The 15,149-nt window shown below is 37.3% G+C and overlaps 1 protein-coding gene across 2 annotated transcripts; it reads left to right on the forward strand.

The window, feature by feature from the left end:
- The first annotated feature begins 842 nt into the window (after positions 1 to 842).
- Positions 843 to 14,863, forward strand: LOC306866298 (CTD small phosphatase-like protein 2-A). 2 transcript variants are annotated; one of them, XM_079411391.1, is made up of 13 exons: positions 843 to 1,024; positions 7,364 to 7,572; positions 7,652 to 7,790; positions 8,201 to 8,347; positions 10,259 to 10,471; positions 10,876 to 10,963; positions 11,046 to 11,157; positions 11,245 to 11,331; positions 11,437 to 11,499; positions 11,827 to 11,906; positions 12,100 to 12,226; positions 12,304 to 12,399; positions 13,621 to 14,863. In XM_079411391.1, the coding sequence occupies exons 2-13, from the start codon at positions 7,387 to 7,389 to the stop codon at positions 13,684 to 13,686; spliced, it is 1,404 nt and encodes a 467-aa protein (XP_079267517.1). In that variant the 5' UTR covers positions 843 to 1,024; positions 7,364 to 7,386; the 3' UTR covers positions 13,687 to 14,863. The 2 variants fall into 2 exon arrangements, with proteins under 2 accessions (XP_079267517.1, XP_079267518.1); XM_079411392.1 differs by having other exon boundaries at positions 857 to 1,024; positions 10,265 to 10,471.
- The last annotated feature ends 286 nt before the right edge of the window (positions 14,864 to 15,149 follow it).

Here is a 15,149-nt window from a genome sequence, read left to right on the forward strand (position 1 = left end):
AGACAGACAGACAGATAGACAGATAGACAGAAAGGTAGATAGATAGATAGACGGATAGACAGACAGACAGATGATATATAGACATAGACAGACAGACAGACAGATAGATAGATAGACAGATAGATAGATAGATAGATAGATAGATAGATAGATAGATAGATAGATAGATAGATAGATAGACAGAAAGGTAGATAGACAGATAGATAGATAGATAGACAGACAGACAGAAAGGTAGATAGATAGATAGACAGACAGACAGAAAGGTAGGTAGGTAGATAGATAGATAGATAGATAGATAGATAGATAGATAGATAGATAGATAGATAGATAGATAGATAGATAGATAGATAGATAGATAGATAGATGGACAGAAAGGTAGATAGATAGATGGACAGATAGATAGATAGATAGATGGACATATAGATAGATAGATAGATAGACAGATAGATAGATAGATAGATGGACAGAAAGGTAGATAGATAGATGGACAGATAGATAGATAGATAGATGGACATATAGATAGATAGATAGATAGATAGACAGATAGATAGATAGATAGATAGACAGATAGATAGATAGATAGATAGATAGATAGATAGATAGATAGATAGATAGATAGATAGATAGACAGATAGATAGATAGATAGATAGATAGATAGATAGATAGATAGACAGAAAGGTAGATAGATAGATTTTTCTCATGTTTTCTATTCCATAGACTTACCCACACATTAAAATGGACTAACTTTGTATGTTAATACAGTCAAAATCCCTTGATACAGTGCACTGCACTCCCCCCTCAGAATCTGCGCGCATGCGCGGTAGAGTACAGCGTCATCCGGGTTCTTCGCTAGAATCCCTCTGAGAGGAGGCGGGAAATGGCGTCCCGAGCAGCTGTAGATCTCTCTATCGTTCTGTGACTCGCGCTCAACGGAGAAGCGACCAAGAGACGCGTGCGCGGGCCGCTTCAGCCTCCGCCACAACAACATCCACCTCTGCATCGTGTCGCTCTGACCCCTGGCATGTAAGTGTTTAAACGGAGCATATTTTGATCACATACATGCAAAAATAAATATTTAACCCTTCGCCACGGTCGCAGTGCTTTGAAATCTCGCGTCTTCACGACTCGCCCCCTCCGTCTGTGAGAACATGTTCTTCACGCAGATGAAGACGCTAGCGCTATTGTCTTATATCGCATTTAAACAAATATAGATTAATAAATAAAACCTCATAGGATAAATAACGTCCGTTTGTTATTTTCCAGCGCGTGTTTACTGTATCTAAAGAGCGCGGGTGTCGCGAGACAAATCTGTTAGCGTTAGCCGCGTTAAAACGCCCTCGGACTCAAATATCCACATTAAAATAAGATGTGTTATTATGACGAAAAAACTGGCGTGTGTAGCTCAAAGTCGGTGTGCCTTTTTACGAGCGACTGCTGTTGGCGATTTTATTGTTTTGATGTCAAAACCACTGAGCAGTTAGCTTGCTAACTTGAGCGCGACCATTTTTATCTGAATAATGAAGCTCGGAGGCGCGGGATGTGCGAACTGACAAGAAATACTGAAGTAGCTCATGATTTTAGGGGTGTATTGTGTTGGCTGGGGAATATAATACGCTTTACAGCACGGGAATGTGTTAGAAATGATCGGCAGGCTACATTTGTTTAGATTGAACAAGCAAAGCGGGCTATGAAGGAGACATGATTCACCCCCGCCCACTTCAAACACATCTGAGGACTTTCACTAGTTTATTTCTACACATACCAGTGCTTTCATGAAAACACACAAAACCTTAAAAAGGAATATACTCACATTTCTAATTTAATTACTGTACGATTGCTCTTTTCATATTTCTGTTCCTCAAACATGCTCACTGCAGTGTTTCTATATCAAAGACAGCGGTTTAATTGTTCATTGTCATTTATTTTTCCTTAAATGTATTAGCACACCATATTAGTCTTATATTTTAGATGGTAATTGCTATATAATTCTATATGTGTGGGTCACGGTTCGATACGATTTCGGTAAAACAGGGAAAAAACAACAAATCAATGCTCAGTTTCTTTTAATTTATTTTGAACAGTACTGTAGTAATGCTAAATATTTTATTACATTTTATATATATATATATATATATACATATAAAATCTGTAGTACATACAAGGAATAAATTCTTGAAATATATTTGATTTAGTTAACAGAAAAACAAGGGGGAAAAACAGTGCGATAAGTAACAGCCTATATATGCTGAGTTTGTTCATTTTTGTGACAGGCTTAATTTGTTCACAGAAAGGAAACTCAAATGGTTTTATTTTCATTGTGAGTGTACACAAATAAAAGCAGACCTTTGTGATGCATTATTAAGACGATAAGTGTTTAAAGTTGATTCTGCTGGTATAAGGAAACAGTTGAAGTGATCGCGACACACACATCAGTTCCAGCATTGCTAAAGTTGGTACTTTATCAAAATAAAATACAAATATCAGCGCACCCGCCTCTGTGTCACCGTTGGAACGTGACTGAAGTACAAAGCCTATAATTTACATAATAGTTTAGCATTCAGATACGTTACATCTCAAATATGTAAATAATATGGAATATTTGGATTTGTGATGAATGGGAGAGGTAGGATACACGAGCACAAAGCCCCATTTCGCAAACAGTTGAGTGCGCAAGCGTTTAAAGTATACTCCTCTGTCAGTCTATGTGAGAGACGCGTTCAGAATCAGCACATGGTCACTGTTTAGTGGGCTTTGTTTTCAAGTGCACAACTCACGGCATTCGCTGTTCTTCTGCTGGCGGTTATCAAACAGTGTTGCTTTACTGCGGGCGCCCCCCTTCTGGATTGGGGGGGAATTGCCTGTATTCGTCGTAAGGCCTCATGCACCGTACTGAGATGTCAGTACCGTGACGGTTCGGTACGAATACATGTACCGTGCTACCCCTAGTCTATATATATATATATATATATATATATGTATGTAGCCTACTGTAAATTACATTTGTACTGTAAAATAAAGGTAATCTTATTTTACAGTACTAGTTACAATTAGAGATGCACCGATGTATCGGCCAACAATCGGTATCGGCCGATAAAAGAATTTTATCTGGCCAGCATTGCCAGATCTGCAGTTTTTCTCTACACCAAACGTTTGTAGCACGCCTCGCATCCAATAATCACAAAGATCTGTGTTTTTTCTTCTGATAAGAAACAAACTCTCAGCTTTCAAATCCTGTACATTCGATCACGAAATACAAGCAATGAATGCCTTTTTGTCGCTTTTAAATGTAACGTGACCGATCGCTATTGTACCTCAGTTCAAGTTCAAGTCTCTTCCAGTTTAATAAGTTATAATGCAAAATACACATGAATGTACATAAGATGTTGCAGTATGGCTTACCAAAATGTATCATGTCTGTATAATTTAATCGCTCAGTGTTTCGACCGCTGAAAGATGCCAATAAAACAGACTGTGAACAGTATGTCACTTAACATGACATTTTCCTCAGCAAAGTTATTCCACTGTTCACAGTTCATTAGTCAGCAATACAACAACACTGAAGAGGAGCTTTTTTACTTATAATTATATAAGTACAATATATACAGGGCTCGCAAAATTTCTAAATCCCTGGTAGCCCTTCGGGCAGGTACTCTTCAGATTTTGGTAGCCCGAAAATTTATTTAACTAGCCCAAATAAAATAAAGACCATAAATGTCAATCAAAAACATTTTCAATACATTTACATTTATTCATTTAGCTGACGCTTTTATCCAAAGCGACTTACAATTGCTATATATGTCAGAGGTCGCATGCCTCTGGAGCAACTAGGGGTTAAGTGTCTTGCTCAGGGACACATTGGTGTCTCACAGTGGATTCGAACCCGGTCTCTCACACCAAAGGCATGTGTCTTATCCACTGCGCCATCACCACCCAATACAAGGTATCTGCAGAATTCTTAAATTTATTTGCGCCAACTTCAAAAATTAGTTCTTGTACCATTTAATGTATTTAAAACTGTCTAAGGCCTTAAAAACTCTTCAATTTAGTTGTATCAAATTGAAGGACCCGTGGGAGCAATGTTCCCTCTAATTTTTTTTCTTGCTGAGCAAAACTTTTCTCTATTGGGCGGACATTTCGGGCACCTGAGCAAAAGCATTCTTTATACCAGACCTGTACAGCATGCACACAAAAAAAGTATGTAACTTAACTTTAATGTGTTATTTATATTTGATTTGACCCTTGATGTAACTAGATGTACATTTTAAGTTACCTGAGAAAACATTTTTACTGTACAATACACTGCAGTTCAAAAGTTGGGGTCATTTTTTTTAAAGAAGTTTCTTATGCTCATCAAGGCTGTATCTATTTGATGAAAAATATTATGAATATTATTTCACAAAATAATATTGTGAAATATCATTGCAATTTCAAATAAATGTTTTCTATTTTAATATACTTTAACATTTTATTAATTCCTGTGAAGCAAAGCAGTATTTTCAGAGTCACATGATCCTTTAGAAATCATTCTAATATGCTGATTATTTTTTATCAATGTTGGAAACATTGATTTTTGCAGCTCGTGCCGACGCGGCGAGTATTAACCTTTAAGTATTAAAGGCTCTGCTCCTAAAGAACTTGCATTGAAAGCGCCTCTCTCACTCTCTTCACTTGATCAGAAATCCTAAGGCCAAAGTATACTTCGGCAGTACGTGTCCGCGCACCGTCCGCATTACGTCATTTTCATCATCATCAGGAGGGCTCGCGTACAACATCTCATACGTGAGGTGAATGTTGACCGAGCGCAAGTCAAGTAGGTGGTAATGCGCATTTTGGGCTCGTCTGTCCGCGCTAATCCGCGGTTGAGTATACTTCAAAGCTGTGCAGACGCAGCTGTGCGCGAGACGGAACGTGGAAAGTGAAGTATGCCCTGCCTGCTGCACTGTACGGCGGCTCTGCAGCGCGCGCTTTATGCATGGAGCAGAGCAGACGTTTTAGAGCAGCGTTAGACCATGCACTGACACAAATGCGACCACGTCAAATTTGAACTCGCTCATAACTATCGGTATCGGCCAATATCATTCTGAATAAGCGGCTATCGGTATCGGCAGAGAAATTCAGTATCGGCGCATCTCTAGTTACAATATTAATATTTATCTTAAATTCTTGACATTCAAATGTTCATAAAGTAAACCTAGCACTTGTTGTTTCGCAAATGTTCACAAAACTTGAAAATTCCACACAGAAACCACTCTCATGCGCACTCCACATGTTGTTATACATTTAATATTCTTACGGTCGTGTTTACTGAGATAAAAACCTTGCTGTAAGAAAACCTCATGCATAAAACAGCGCAGTGATTGGATCATAAGAGTTCATTCTCATGAATAATACTGAGAAAAGCTCGGAAAACTGATACGACAGCCAGTCACCACTGCACACCAATGTCACTTTTTGTGACGTTGGTTCAACTTAACTTTTTGAAAGAACGCAATTGCTCCAAAAAATGAAAAAATAAACTTTTTTCCCTTAATAGCAGGGCTCGCAAAATTTCAAAATCCCTGGTAGCCCTTCAGGCAGGTACTCTTCAGATTTTGGTTGGCTGAAAAATAATTTAACTAGCCCAAATAAAAAAAGACCATAAATGTCAATCAAAAACATTTCAGTACACAAATATCAAGGAAGGAGTTTTATTTTACTATTTACAGGGTATCTACAGTTATTTTAAAAATCAATTTAAGGCAAGACTTTTTAAGAGCTGCAAAAGTAAAATGAACACCGTATGAGTGGGGTTGTACAATATCTATGGTAACATATTAAGCCATAAAATGACATGATTTACAATTCAGATACAGGTTTTCATAAAAACAAAACCTTATAAAATGGTTCATCCTTTAAATAATTTTTATGAAAAGGGACAAGTCAAACATTATTATTATTAATTTAAACCATAAATATTACTGTCTAAATTGTATAGATTTTTAGAAGGTACATTAAAGGAACACTCCACTTTTATTTTGAAAATAGGGTCATTTTACAACTCCCTTAGAGTTAAACAGTTGAGTTTTACCGTTTTTTTTTAATCCATTCAGCCGATCTCTGGGTCTGGCAGTAGCATTTTTAGCTTAGCTTAAGAGCAAATGACCTTGTAAAATATTATAATGGCAGTGCATCAAAATTCAGTGTGATCAGTTTGCCAAAAAAGAACACAGAACGTTTTACGCACCATTTACACCTGGTAGGGAGCAGGTGTAAATTTCTTTCGTACCAACAAATGTTTTGAAAATACTAACATTTTCATGAATTCAAAAATTTACATCAGAATGGTTTAACGAAGGATTTACACAATTAATTCTGCTCATGTTTCATGAATGAGGCCCAATTAGTGCTATTGTTTTCACTGATGTACAACCTGTACATATGTTAACATCTCAAAAAATGTCTTTTAGAGTTTCGTGACACTTTAAATCCGTCACAAATGCAAAGTTGTAGTTTGCTACATTTACTGCGACGCTTTCTAAACACACTGGATATCGAGCTGCTCATGTGAACAAGTTCTTTGAAACATGCCGTACATTAGACTGCACAATTGTTTAATTCACTTGCACTCTTTGATTGAATAATTTCTTAAAATTATTTTTTAAGTTTTCATCAACTCATCAAAAACTGTTTGGGAAACCTTGATCTAGATACACACGCACACACAAGTTTGTTGTCCTTCAGGATTCTTATGTCTTTAGAATATTAAGGAATTTCATATTTTATCTAATGTAAAAAATTTATAATTCTTAATGCAAAGTTGTAATTACATGCCAGTATTTTTTTTTCTAGGGGTTTTTGCCATTTTTATGTAGGAGGGGGTAGAGAACAGTTGAGCTGGATTTGAGTCTTGTTGCCTACGTAAACGTCACCATTGAACTTGTTGTAGCATGTGATTGATCATTACACCAAGTCCAAAATTTATCACCGAATAAGATCTATTCCAAGTTGTTAATCTCACAAATCCCACATGCAAGAGCATCTGTGTCAAGGTTTGCAAGCAGGTTTAACCCATCATAGTCTTGATATAATTCCCCATTGATTGGGTGATGATTTCCCCGTCTTTTTTGGCACTCTTAAAGAAAGCCCCGTTGGGTGCTGTGGAGACCTTTCTTGTCAATGGCAGCAGGGGACAGATCCGATTGTTTTCCTTGAGTTGCCATGACTGATCTTTGCGATGGAATTTCCCTACAGCCGTAATGGCAGCTGAATATCTTGCATTCAGTGTTATTAATGTAGCGGTGCTGAAACTTATGCAAATACGCATGGTGCAGCTCTGCACTTTTTTTTTTTACTGTTACAGATGAACTGTGTTTGTCTTCCCAGTCTTACATGTGACTTTTGGGACAATGAGGCTGAGAGTGCGTAAGGCATCTCAGCAGCGGAGCGCCACCCCGTCCGCCCGGACCGCCAAGACCAAGAGGAAGCACTCTGAGGTGGAACACTCTTTGTCCTCCGAAGACACCAAGATGCAGAAGCGAGACACAGGCATTTTCTCCACCATCAAACGGTTCATCAGAGGCAATGCTGTCAAGGTTGGGATTTGAACTTGTGTTTGAGATGATTTTGTGGAGGCAAAAGTGGTTTGGCTTCAGCTGTGTTTCTTAATGTCAGGTGGAGCAGTGCACTCCTGCTAAGAGAAGCCGTATAGACTGCGATTCGGATAGTAATCTGATCACATCCACTCCAACCGGTGGGAACCTGCCCAGCAGAGCAAACCCCAGAACCCGCAGGAAAGGCCCTGTCAATGGAGGTATGAGTGCTGACCCTCTCATATCATCAAGCTACTGCTCCTTTAAAGGGATAGTTCACACAAAAAAGAAAATACTGTCATCATTTACTCACACACAGGTTTACTTCCCACAAAAACACAGATGAAGAATGTTGGGAACCAAACAGTTGACAGTAGCCGTTGTCTTCATGGTATTTTTTTCCCATGGCTACCATCAACTGTTTGGTTACCTACCAACATTCTTCAAAATATCCTCTCTTGTGCTCAACAGAAGAAACTCATTACAGGTTTGGAACATCTTGAGGGTGACAGAATTTTCATTTTTGTGTCTCTTGAAGAGTTCTGTGTGTGAATTAAACTTAGTTGTGAGTAGTTACGCCGACTGCCAGTGTTCTCTTGGTGTTGAATGTTTCTCATTTTCTTCTGCTCAGACACCATGACGGGTCAGAGTAAACCAGTGAAGCCCAACGGGAAGCTGGAGGTGCAGACGGAAACGCCGAGCAGTCCGACCCGCACCACCCTCCTGGGAACCATCTTCTCTCCTGTTTTTAGCTTCTTCTCACCCGCCAGCAAAAACGGTAAGGGACTGTGATCTCAATTGTCAGCTGATACATGTGCCTAAATGACACTGAGACATTGATGTCATAATAAAATGTAGTTAGTTCCTCCTTTTCAGACCTCTTCATATAAAACAATGCGTTTGTTTTATTTATTTTAAATTCACATTTAAAGTCGTCATGAAATCTATATTAACAGTATGTATTTTCTTTACCTACATTCCTGGGGCCAGATTCACAAAACAGTAAAAATAAAATTCTTCTTAACTGCTATTTTTATCATCTTTAAGAATTAAGGTTAGAATTCTAAATATTTCAAAATTTACTTATGTTCTTATGAAACTTATTAAGAATGTTCTGAAGACATTAAATTGAAATACAGAAATCTTTGAATTCAGAGAAACTTTTTTTTAGAGAGTTTATCAGCAAGTCTTTACCAAGAATTGCCAAAAAATTAGATAAACTTATTTGGCTGACATTTTCTTCTTAAGAAAAACAATTAAGATGTTCAGGAATATTCAATCAAGAATATTGGAATCCAGAATATTCAAGTACTTTTTTTACTTGAAGTTTTTACACATTTTAGTCTGACCCCAGGTCTTAAATAGGGACACACTGATGAAATCCTGTCTTCATGTAAGATTTATTCAAACATTTATAATTCACAGTATAATTGTTATATATATATATATATATATATATATATATATATATATATATATATAGCTTTTTTTCTTTTTCTTTTTATAGCTAATACAGTTATCATTTATAGTTATCATTCCTGCTATGAAAATGTCTTTAATTTGTACAAATCATCTGTGCACAATATTCAAAAGGAATAAAGTATTAACTAATAAGCTAAATAACAATTTAGTTTTAGGCCACCAGTGCAGCCCTTTTAAAATCTATTTACTGCACTAAAGTAATGTTACAGCAATTACAACACATGAATGATACATTTGGAAAAGTGTATTTGTCATTGGTATACACCGAGATGGAAGAAAAAGCCTTTCTTGATTTTTATTTTTTTCCCCTTCCTCTCACAGTTCCGATCTGAATCAGAAATGTCACATATTGAAGTATCATTAGTTGTGAATATTGTTTCATATTGTTTTTAAAGGGATAGTTCACCTAAAAATGAAATTCTGTCATTCATTACTCACCCTTATGTGGTTCCAAACCCATAAGACTTTCATTCATCTTCAGAACACAAATTAAGATATTTTTGATTAAATCCGAGAGCTTTCTGACCCTCCATAGACAGCAATGCAACTGGCTTGTTCAAGACCCAGGAAGGTAGTAAGGACATCGATAAAATAGTCCATGTGACATCAGTGGTTCAACCTTAATTTTTTGTAGCTTTAAGAATACTTTTTGTGTGCAAAGAAAACAAAAATAATGACTTAATTCAAAAATTTCTTCTCTTCCCTGTCAGTCTTCGATGCACGTTCACGACAGTACCACAACTCATGAGCGACATGAGTAATGACAGGATTTTCATTTTTGGGTGAACTATCCCTTTAAAGAGGTCTACCACTGAGTGTCCAATGTGATGGTCTTCATTTGCTTTTGTGGTCATGTGAGTGGTAGACCTCTTTAAAGGGATAGTTCACCCAAAAATGAAAATCCTGTCATTACTCATGTCGCTCATGAGGTGTGGTACTGTCGTGAACGTGCAAAAAAGAAGCATTAGGACTTTTGTCAATATAGCAGAACTAAAATTCAGACTACAGCTTTTCTGAGCTAAAGCATTTGTGCTGAAGACTCTTCACCTGCCGTCTGAGACCCTCAGGTTCAGGTGCAGCCATCTAATCGGTGGCACCTGCTGCAAACTGGAATCACTGAACCAAAACAATGCGTTTACCAGCAAAATTGCCGCATTTTCCATTCATTCTGAGCTCTTTCTGATTTCATCACACTCTTGTCCTCCAGCTACAGTGGGCTCAGATTCCCCAGGGCAGGCGGTGGAAGCGGAGGAGATCGTGAAGCAGCTCGACATGGAGCAGCTCGAGGAAACCCCGACCAGCACTACCACAGACGGTCGAGACATGACCTTTGACCCTGCACTAAACCCCAGACCGCTGCCTCACGTAGACACAGAGCAAGGAGAGATCGTCACAGAGGCTGATATGCCACCGCTAACTGGTGAGTGTCCTATTTCAGTTCTACTGCTGCCTAAAGCTGAGCATCCTTACACTTTGGGGAAGTCGTGGCCTAATGGTTAGAGAGTCGGACTTGTAATCCGAAGGTTGCGGGTTCGAGTCTCCAGCCGGCAGGAATTGTAGGTGGTGGGAGTGAATGTCCAGCGCTCTCTCCACCCTCAATACCACGACTGAGGTGCCCTTGAGCAAGGCACCTAACCCCCAACTGCTCCCCGGGCGCTGCAGCATAAAATGGCTGCCCACTGCTCCGGGTGTATGTTCACGGTGTGTGTGTGTTCACTGCTGTGTGTGTGTGTGCATGTTGGATGGGTTAAATGCAGAGCACGAATTCCGAGTATGGGTCACCATACTTGGCTGAATGTCACTTCACTTCACTCTCTTGATTAGCCGTGGGATCCAACAGCAGTTATCCAGATGTCCCACCATCGCCTCCAGCAGAAGGGACTTACGAGGAGGACTGGGAAGTTTTTGACCCGTGAGCCAAATTTCAACACACTTGATCTAAATAACCTCAGTATAGCCATGTGCTTGTGCGCTAACTTGCCTCTGTCTTCCAGTTATTTCTTCATCAAACACGTGCCACCCTTGACTGAAGAGCAGCTCACCCGTAAGCCTGCGCTTCCTCTGAAAACCAGGAGCACCCCCGAATTCTCTCTTGTCCTGGATCTAGTGAGTTGCCATCTATCATTGGTCTTAGTCTGTTGATGCAAGCTCTTTTGATGCAAGAATTAAGTCGCCGTTGTTGCTTTATTCCAGGATGAGACTTTGGTTCACTGCAGCCTCAATGAATTGGAGGATGCAGCCTTGACTTTCCCTGTGCTTTTCCAAGATGTCATTTACCAGGTAAAAAAAAAAAAAGCATCTAGATATTGCACCTTTTTTATATATATATTTTGCGCACTGGTTTGTATGTAGCTCCAACAGTAATTTGCTCTCTTATTCCTAAAGGTGTATGTCCGGTTACGGCCATTCTTTAGAGAATTCCTAGAGCGCATGTCTCAAATTTATGAGGTGAGCAAGTTTTTTTTTTTTTTTTTTTACTTTTTTTGTTTATTTGTTTGTTTTCAGTAGGATGACATCATTAATGTAATAAATATTTAAATAAACTGTAAAAATACACTGTTTTAGATATCCCAGGTTATGGTTGCAGGGTTGCAAAAATTGCAAATACCCATTAAAAAAAAATGTGTAAGAGTTCTCTTCTTGGTTCTGTCGGTCCTGTCATGCTTTTTTTAAATTTTTTTTTTATAAATGAAATAATGAACATCCTGCCTATGATGTGGTCTACTGCTTTCACTTATGACTGCCGTTAATGATGTAATCTTCAATTATTCGCAGATTATTCTCTTTACTGCTTCCAAGAAGGTGTATGCTGACAAGCTGCTGAACATCCTGGATCCTAAAAAACAGCTGGTTAGGTCAGTTCCCTCTCAAAGTAAAATAAATATAAAAAGTGAATGGCATTTAAATGGCATTAAATTGAAGCTGCATGTTTCCTTCTCCACTAATAGTGTGTAGGTGTGATTGGAACAAATGTGTGTCTGGATTCTCAGGTTGTAAGATGTTTAAGGTGAGTATTCCGCTCAAAATGTCTTTCCTCTGTTATTTCAGGCACAGATTGTTTCGTGAACACTGCGTATGCGTCCAAGGCAACTACATCAAAGACCTTAACATCCTCGGGAGAGATCTCTCCAAGACAGTGATCATAGACAACTCACCTCAGGCTTTTGCCTACCAGGTTTGTGAAGCCGCCTTGAAGTGGTCTGTGGTGAGTTATTAGTATGTAAAGCTCAGGATGTGCTCCTCTCATTGCAGCTTTCCAATGGGATCCCCATTGAGAGTTGGTTTGTGGACAAGAATGACAATGAGCTCCTAAAGCTGGTGCCGTTTTTGGAGAAGCTGGTAGAACTGGTACGTGCTTCTTGTGTGTGCTGCTTTTTAAAGATAATGTGCATTCTTAAGATATTATTTTTAGAAATACTTTCTCCTATACTAGTGTAGTCTTTAGAGACAAATACATGTCATTTGCAAAAATCAAGGGTTGTTTATTAAGATTTCTTAATTTAATTCTTAGAGATGATGATAAAAAACTAATTATTTTAATAACTTTTTCTTTTTTTTAACTCTTTTTATTTAATACTGTTTCATTACATAATACCTGGGCTTTTGATTTTAAACTTTTTATTGTTAACAGTACGTTTTTGCTATGCCAATTTGAGTACTACCCAGGCTTAGTATCATATGTTTGTTTTTAAATAACAATTAAATGTACTTTTATTTATGAAACTTTCAGTTATTTCTTTGCCATTTCTTTTTTTTTTTTTTTTTGAAAGAATGGTATAACAACAATAATAATTTCTCAAACCATACACTTTCATAATTCTGTTTTTAGATGAAAACATTTTTTACATGATTTTTAAGAGTAAACATTTATTTACAGAAGTATTATGCATATTTAATGTTGTACATTTATAGTTTCTTAGTGAAGAGAGAGACTATACCTTCATTGTGATTTTTTTTAATTTTTTTTTTAAATGTACTTTTATTTATAAATTATTAAATGGAATTCTTTGCAATTTAAATTTTTAGAAGAAACTAACTCTAACCACACATTCACAATTCTTGTTTTGTTTCTGTGCGAATTCACAAGTGTTATCCATGTTTAATATCATACATTATAATATCCTAGTGTGAAGACTATAGCTTAATTATGTGATACTTTTTTTTTAAATAAAAAATTTGTACTTTATTCATTAAGAATTCTTTGGCATTTAATTCTTAGAAATAATAACTCAAACCACACATTCACAATTCCGTTTATTAATAACACCGTTAGTTTTTTTTAATTAACAGTAAACAATTCACAAAGGTATCGTTATCCATATTTAATATCATACAATGTAGTGTCTTAGTTTAAGGATTATGTGATTTTTGTGTTTTTTTTTTTTTATAAACATTAGGCAAAATATTGAGAAATTGTTTGTCGGTTATAAATAAACAGTTTATTTCTGCATCATGTGGATTCAGACATTATGCATTTCTAATTTCAAAATAATTTCACACTTATATCTAAGGTGTCACTTACAATTAACTGTTTTTGTTGACGTGGCATGTTTGTGTTTTTTATTCCAGAACGAGGATGTTCGGCCACACATAAGAGAGGGATTTCGCCTGCATGACCTTCTACCCCCGGACTGAATGTTGCAGAAACAAACATTTCTTGCCAACCTGACTGTTTTTAAGCAGTGGGGAATTTACACCATGGGGAAAGGAAAATTTGCCACAAACTCTTTGCCATAAGGATTTCAACTACAGACCTTCCTACATGGGCGTCCTTTTATGTGGGGAGGGAGGGAGGGAGGGAGGGGGTTTTCGGGGGTCTGGACTAATGTTTTAAAACAAATGACTATGTATGCATATGTTTTCTATACACACACATTTATGGAACTGAAGGCGAGGCCGAGAAGATCACTTTTGATTGGTCGTCCATCTCGGCTCTGCGGTGGAGATTTATGCCTGATTCGGACTTTAAGGTAAAGCGCTGTGCAGAAGTGGACTTGCGTCACTCCTTTTGGTGCTCAAAGGGACCCTCTACCCTTCCAGGCCACTGGCTTTTACTTTGAGTATGACCGGTTGAATATAACTATATAAAACATCAATATATACATTCAACTATGTGTGTATATGTGTATATATAACATTTGTACATATATATTTTTTCCTGTCAAGTTTGTAAAACACAACTTGCCCTTCTTGGTTTTAATTCATTATGCATTCCTTTTTAGTTCGAGGTCTTTTTTCATAGACGAGCTGGCTTTTTATTAATTTTTTACTCTAGATTTTATGTATATTTAATGGTCTATCCGTTACGCTCTAGCTTTTTCTCATAATCCGGTGAAATGTAATCCAAAATCCGGTCACATCCCACATATGGAAAACATGACATAAATGCTCATTTGTACATTTCTGTCTAGTCTCTAGTTGTGGCTTTCAGTTACTGACCGCTTACCATTTATTCACGTCAGCCCTAATTAGGGGATTTAAATTTTTCTGTTTTTAGTTTGTTTTTATATACAAGTATAGATGAAATGTAAAATACTGTGTGTGCTTTAAATTGCTTTTGTGGAGAAAAAAAAAAATAATGCTTTGTCTCTTTCTGAAATGTCCGGTAATTGTAGCACCAGCACATGAACTAGCTTAAATCACTGCAATATTCTGTGTTTTTCCCGCTCATTCCGCTGCTCCTGCTTTGGAAATTTATCATGGAATTATCATGTACAGCTCTACCTACCTCTGAAGGGTAGACCTTCCGTTTCGTTCAGTGTTACCCCAATGTTTTTTATTTCCATGGACATTAATACATGATTTTAATGTACCAGAATTGTTCGAATTGGTTTTTCTTTGTCGTTTGGGATGAAAGTATCATATGTGGCCTTGATTTGTTTGTTTTATCCTGTACGGGTGAATGTTTTCAGTTAGAACTATAAGCTCATTACAGCATGTACAATCAATGATTTTGAACTGAGAAATTTAGTTTTTTTGGGGGGATATTTAATAGTTTTTGAGAGAATTGGTCCATTTTAAACTCTGGCAGCTCTTGTCAATTTAGGTAAATATTTTCTCAAAATGGCATCTTCTGCTTTGGGAATATGAACATGCTG

The sequence above is a fragment of the Barbus barbus genome, assembly GCF_936440315.1.
Source record: "Barbus barbus genome assembly, chromosome: 48".
Classification (NCBI taxonomy): Eukaryota; Metazoa; Chordata; class Actinopteri; order Cypriniformes; family Cyprinidae; genus Barbus; species Barbus barbus.

Excerpts from the sequence above, each read along its gene's own strand:
- LOC306866298 (XM_079411391.1), top strand. The coding sequence starts at position 7,387 with ATGAGGCTGAGAGTGCGTAAGGCATCTCAGCAGCGGAGCGCCACCCCG. Across the intron at positions 8,348-10,258 it reads CTCACCCGCCAGCAAAAACG|CTACAGTGGGCTCAGATTCC; the intron begins GTAAGGGACTGT and ends CTTGTCCTCCAG. Across the intron at positions 10,964-11,045 it reads GACTGGGAAGTTTTTGACCC|TTATTTCTTCATCAAACACG; the intron begins GTGAGCCAAATT and ends TCTGTCTTCCAG.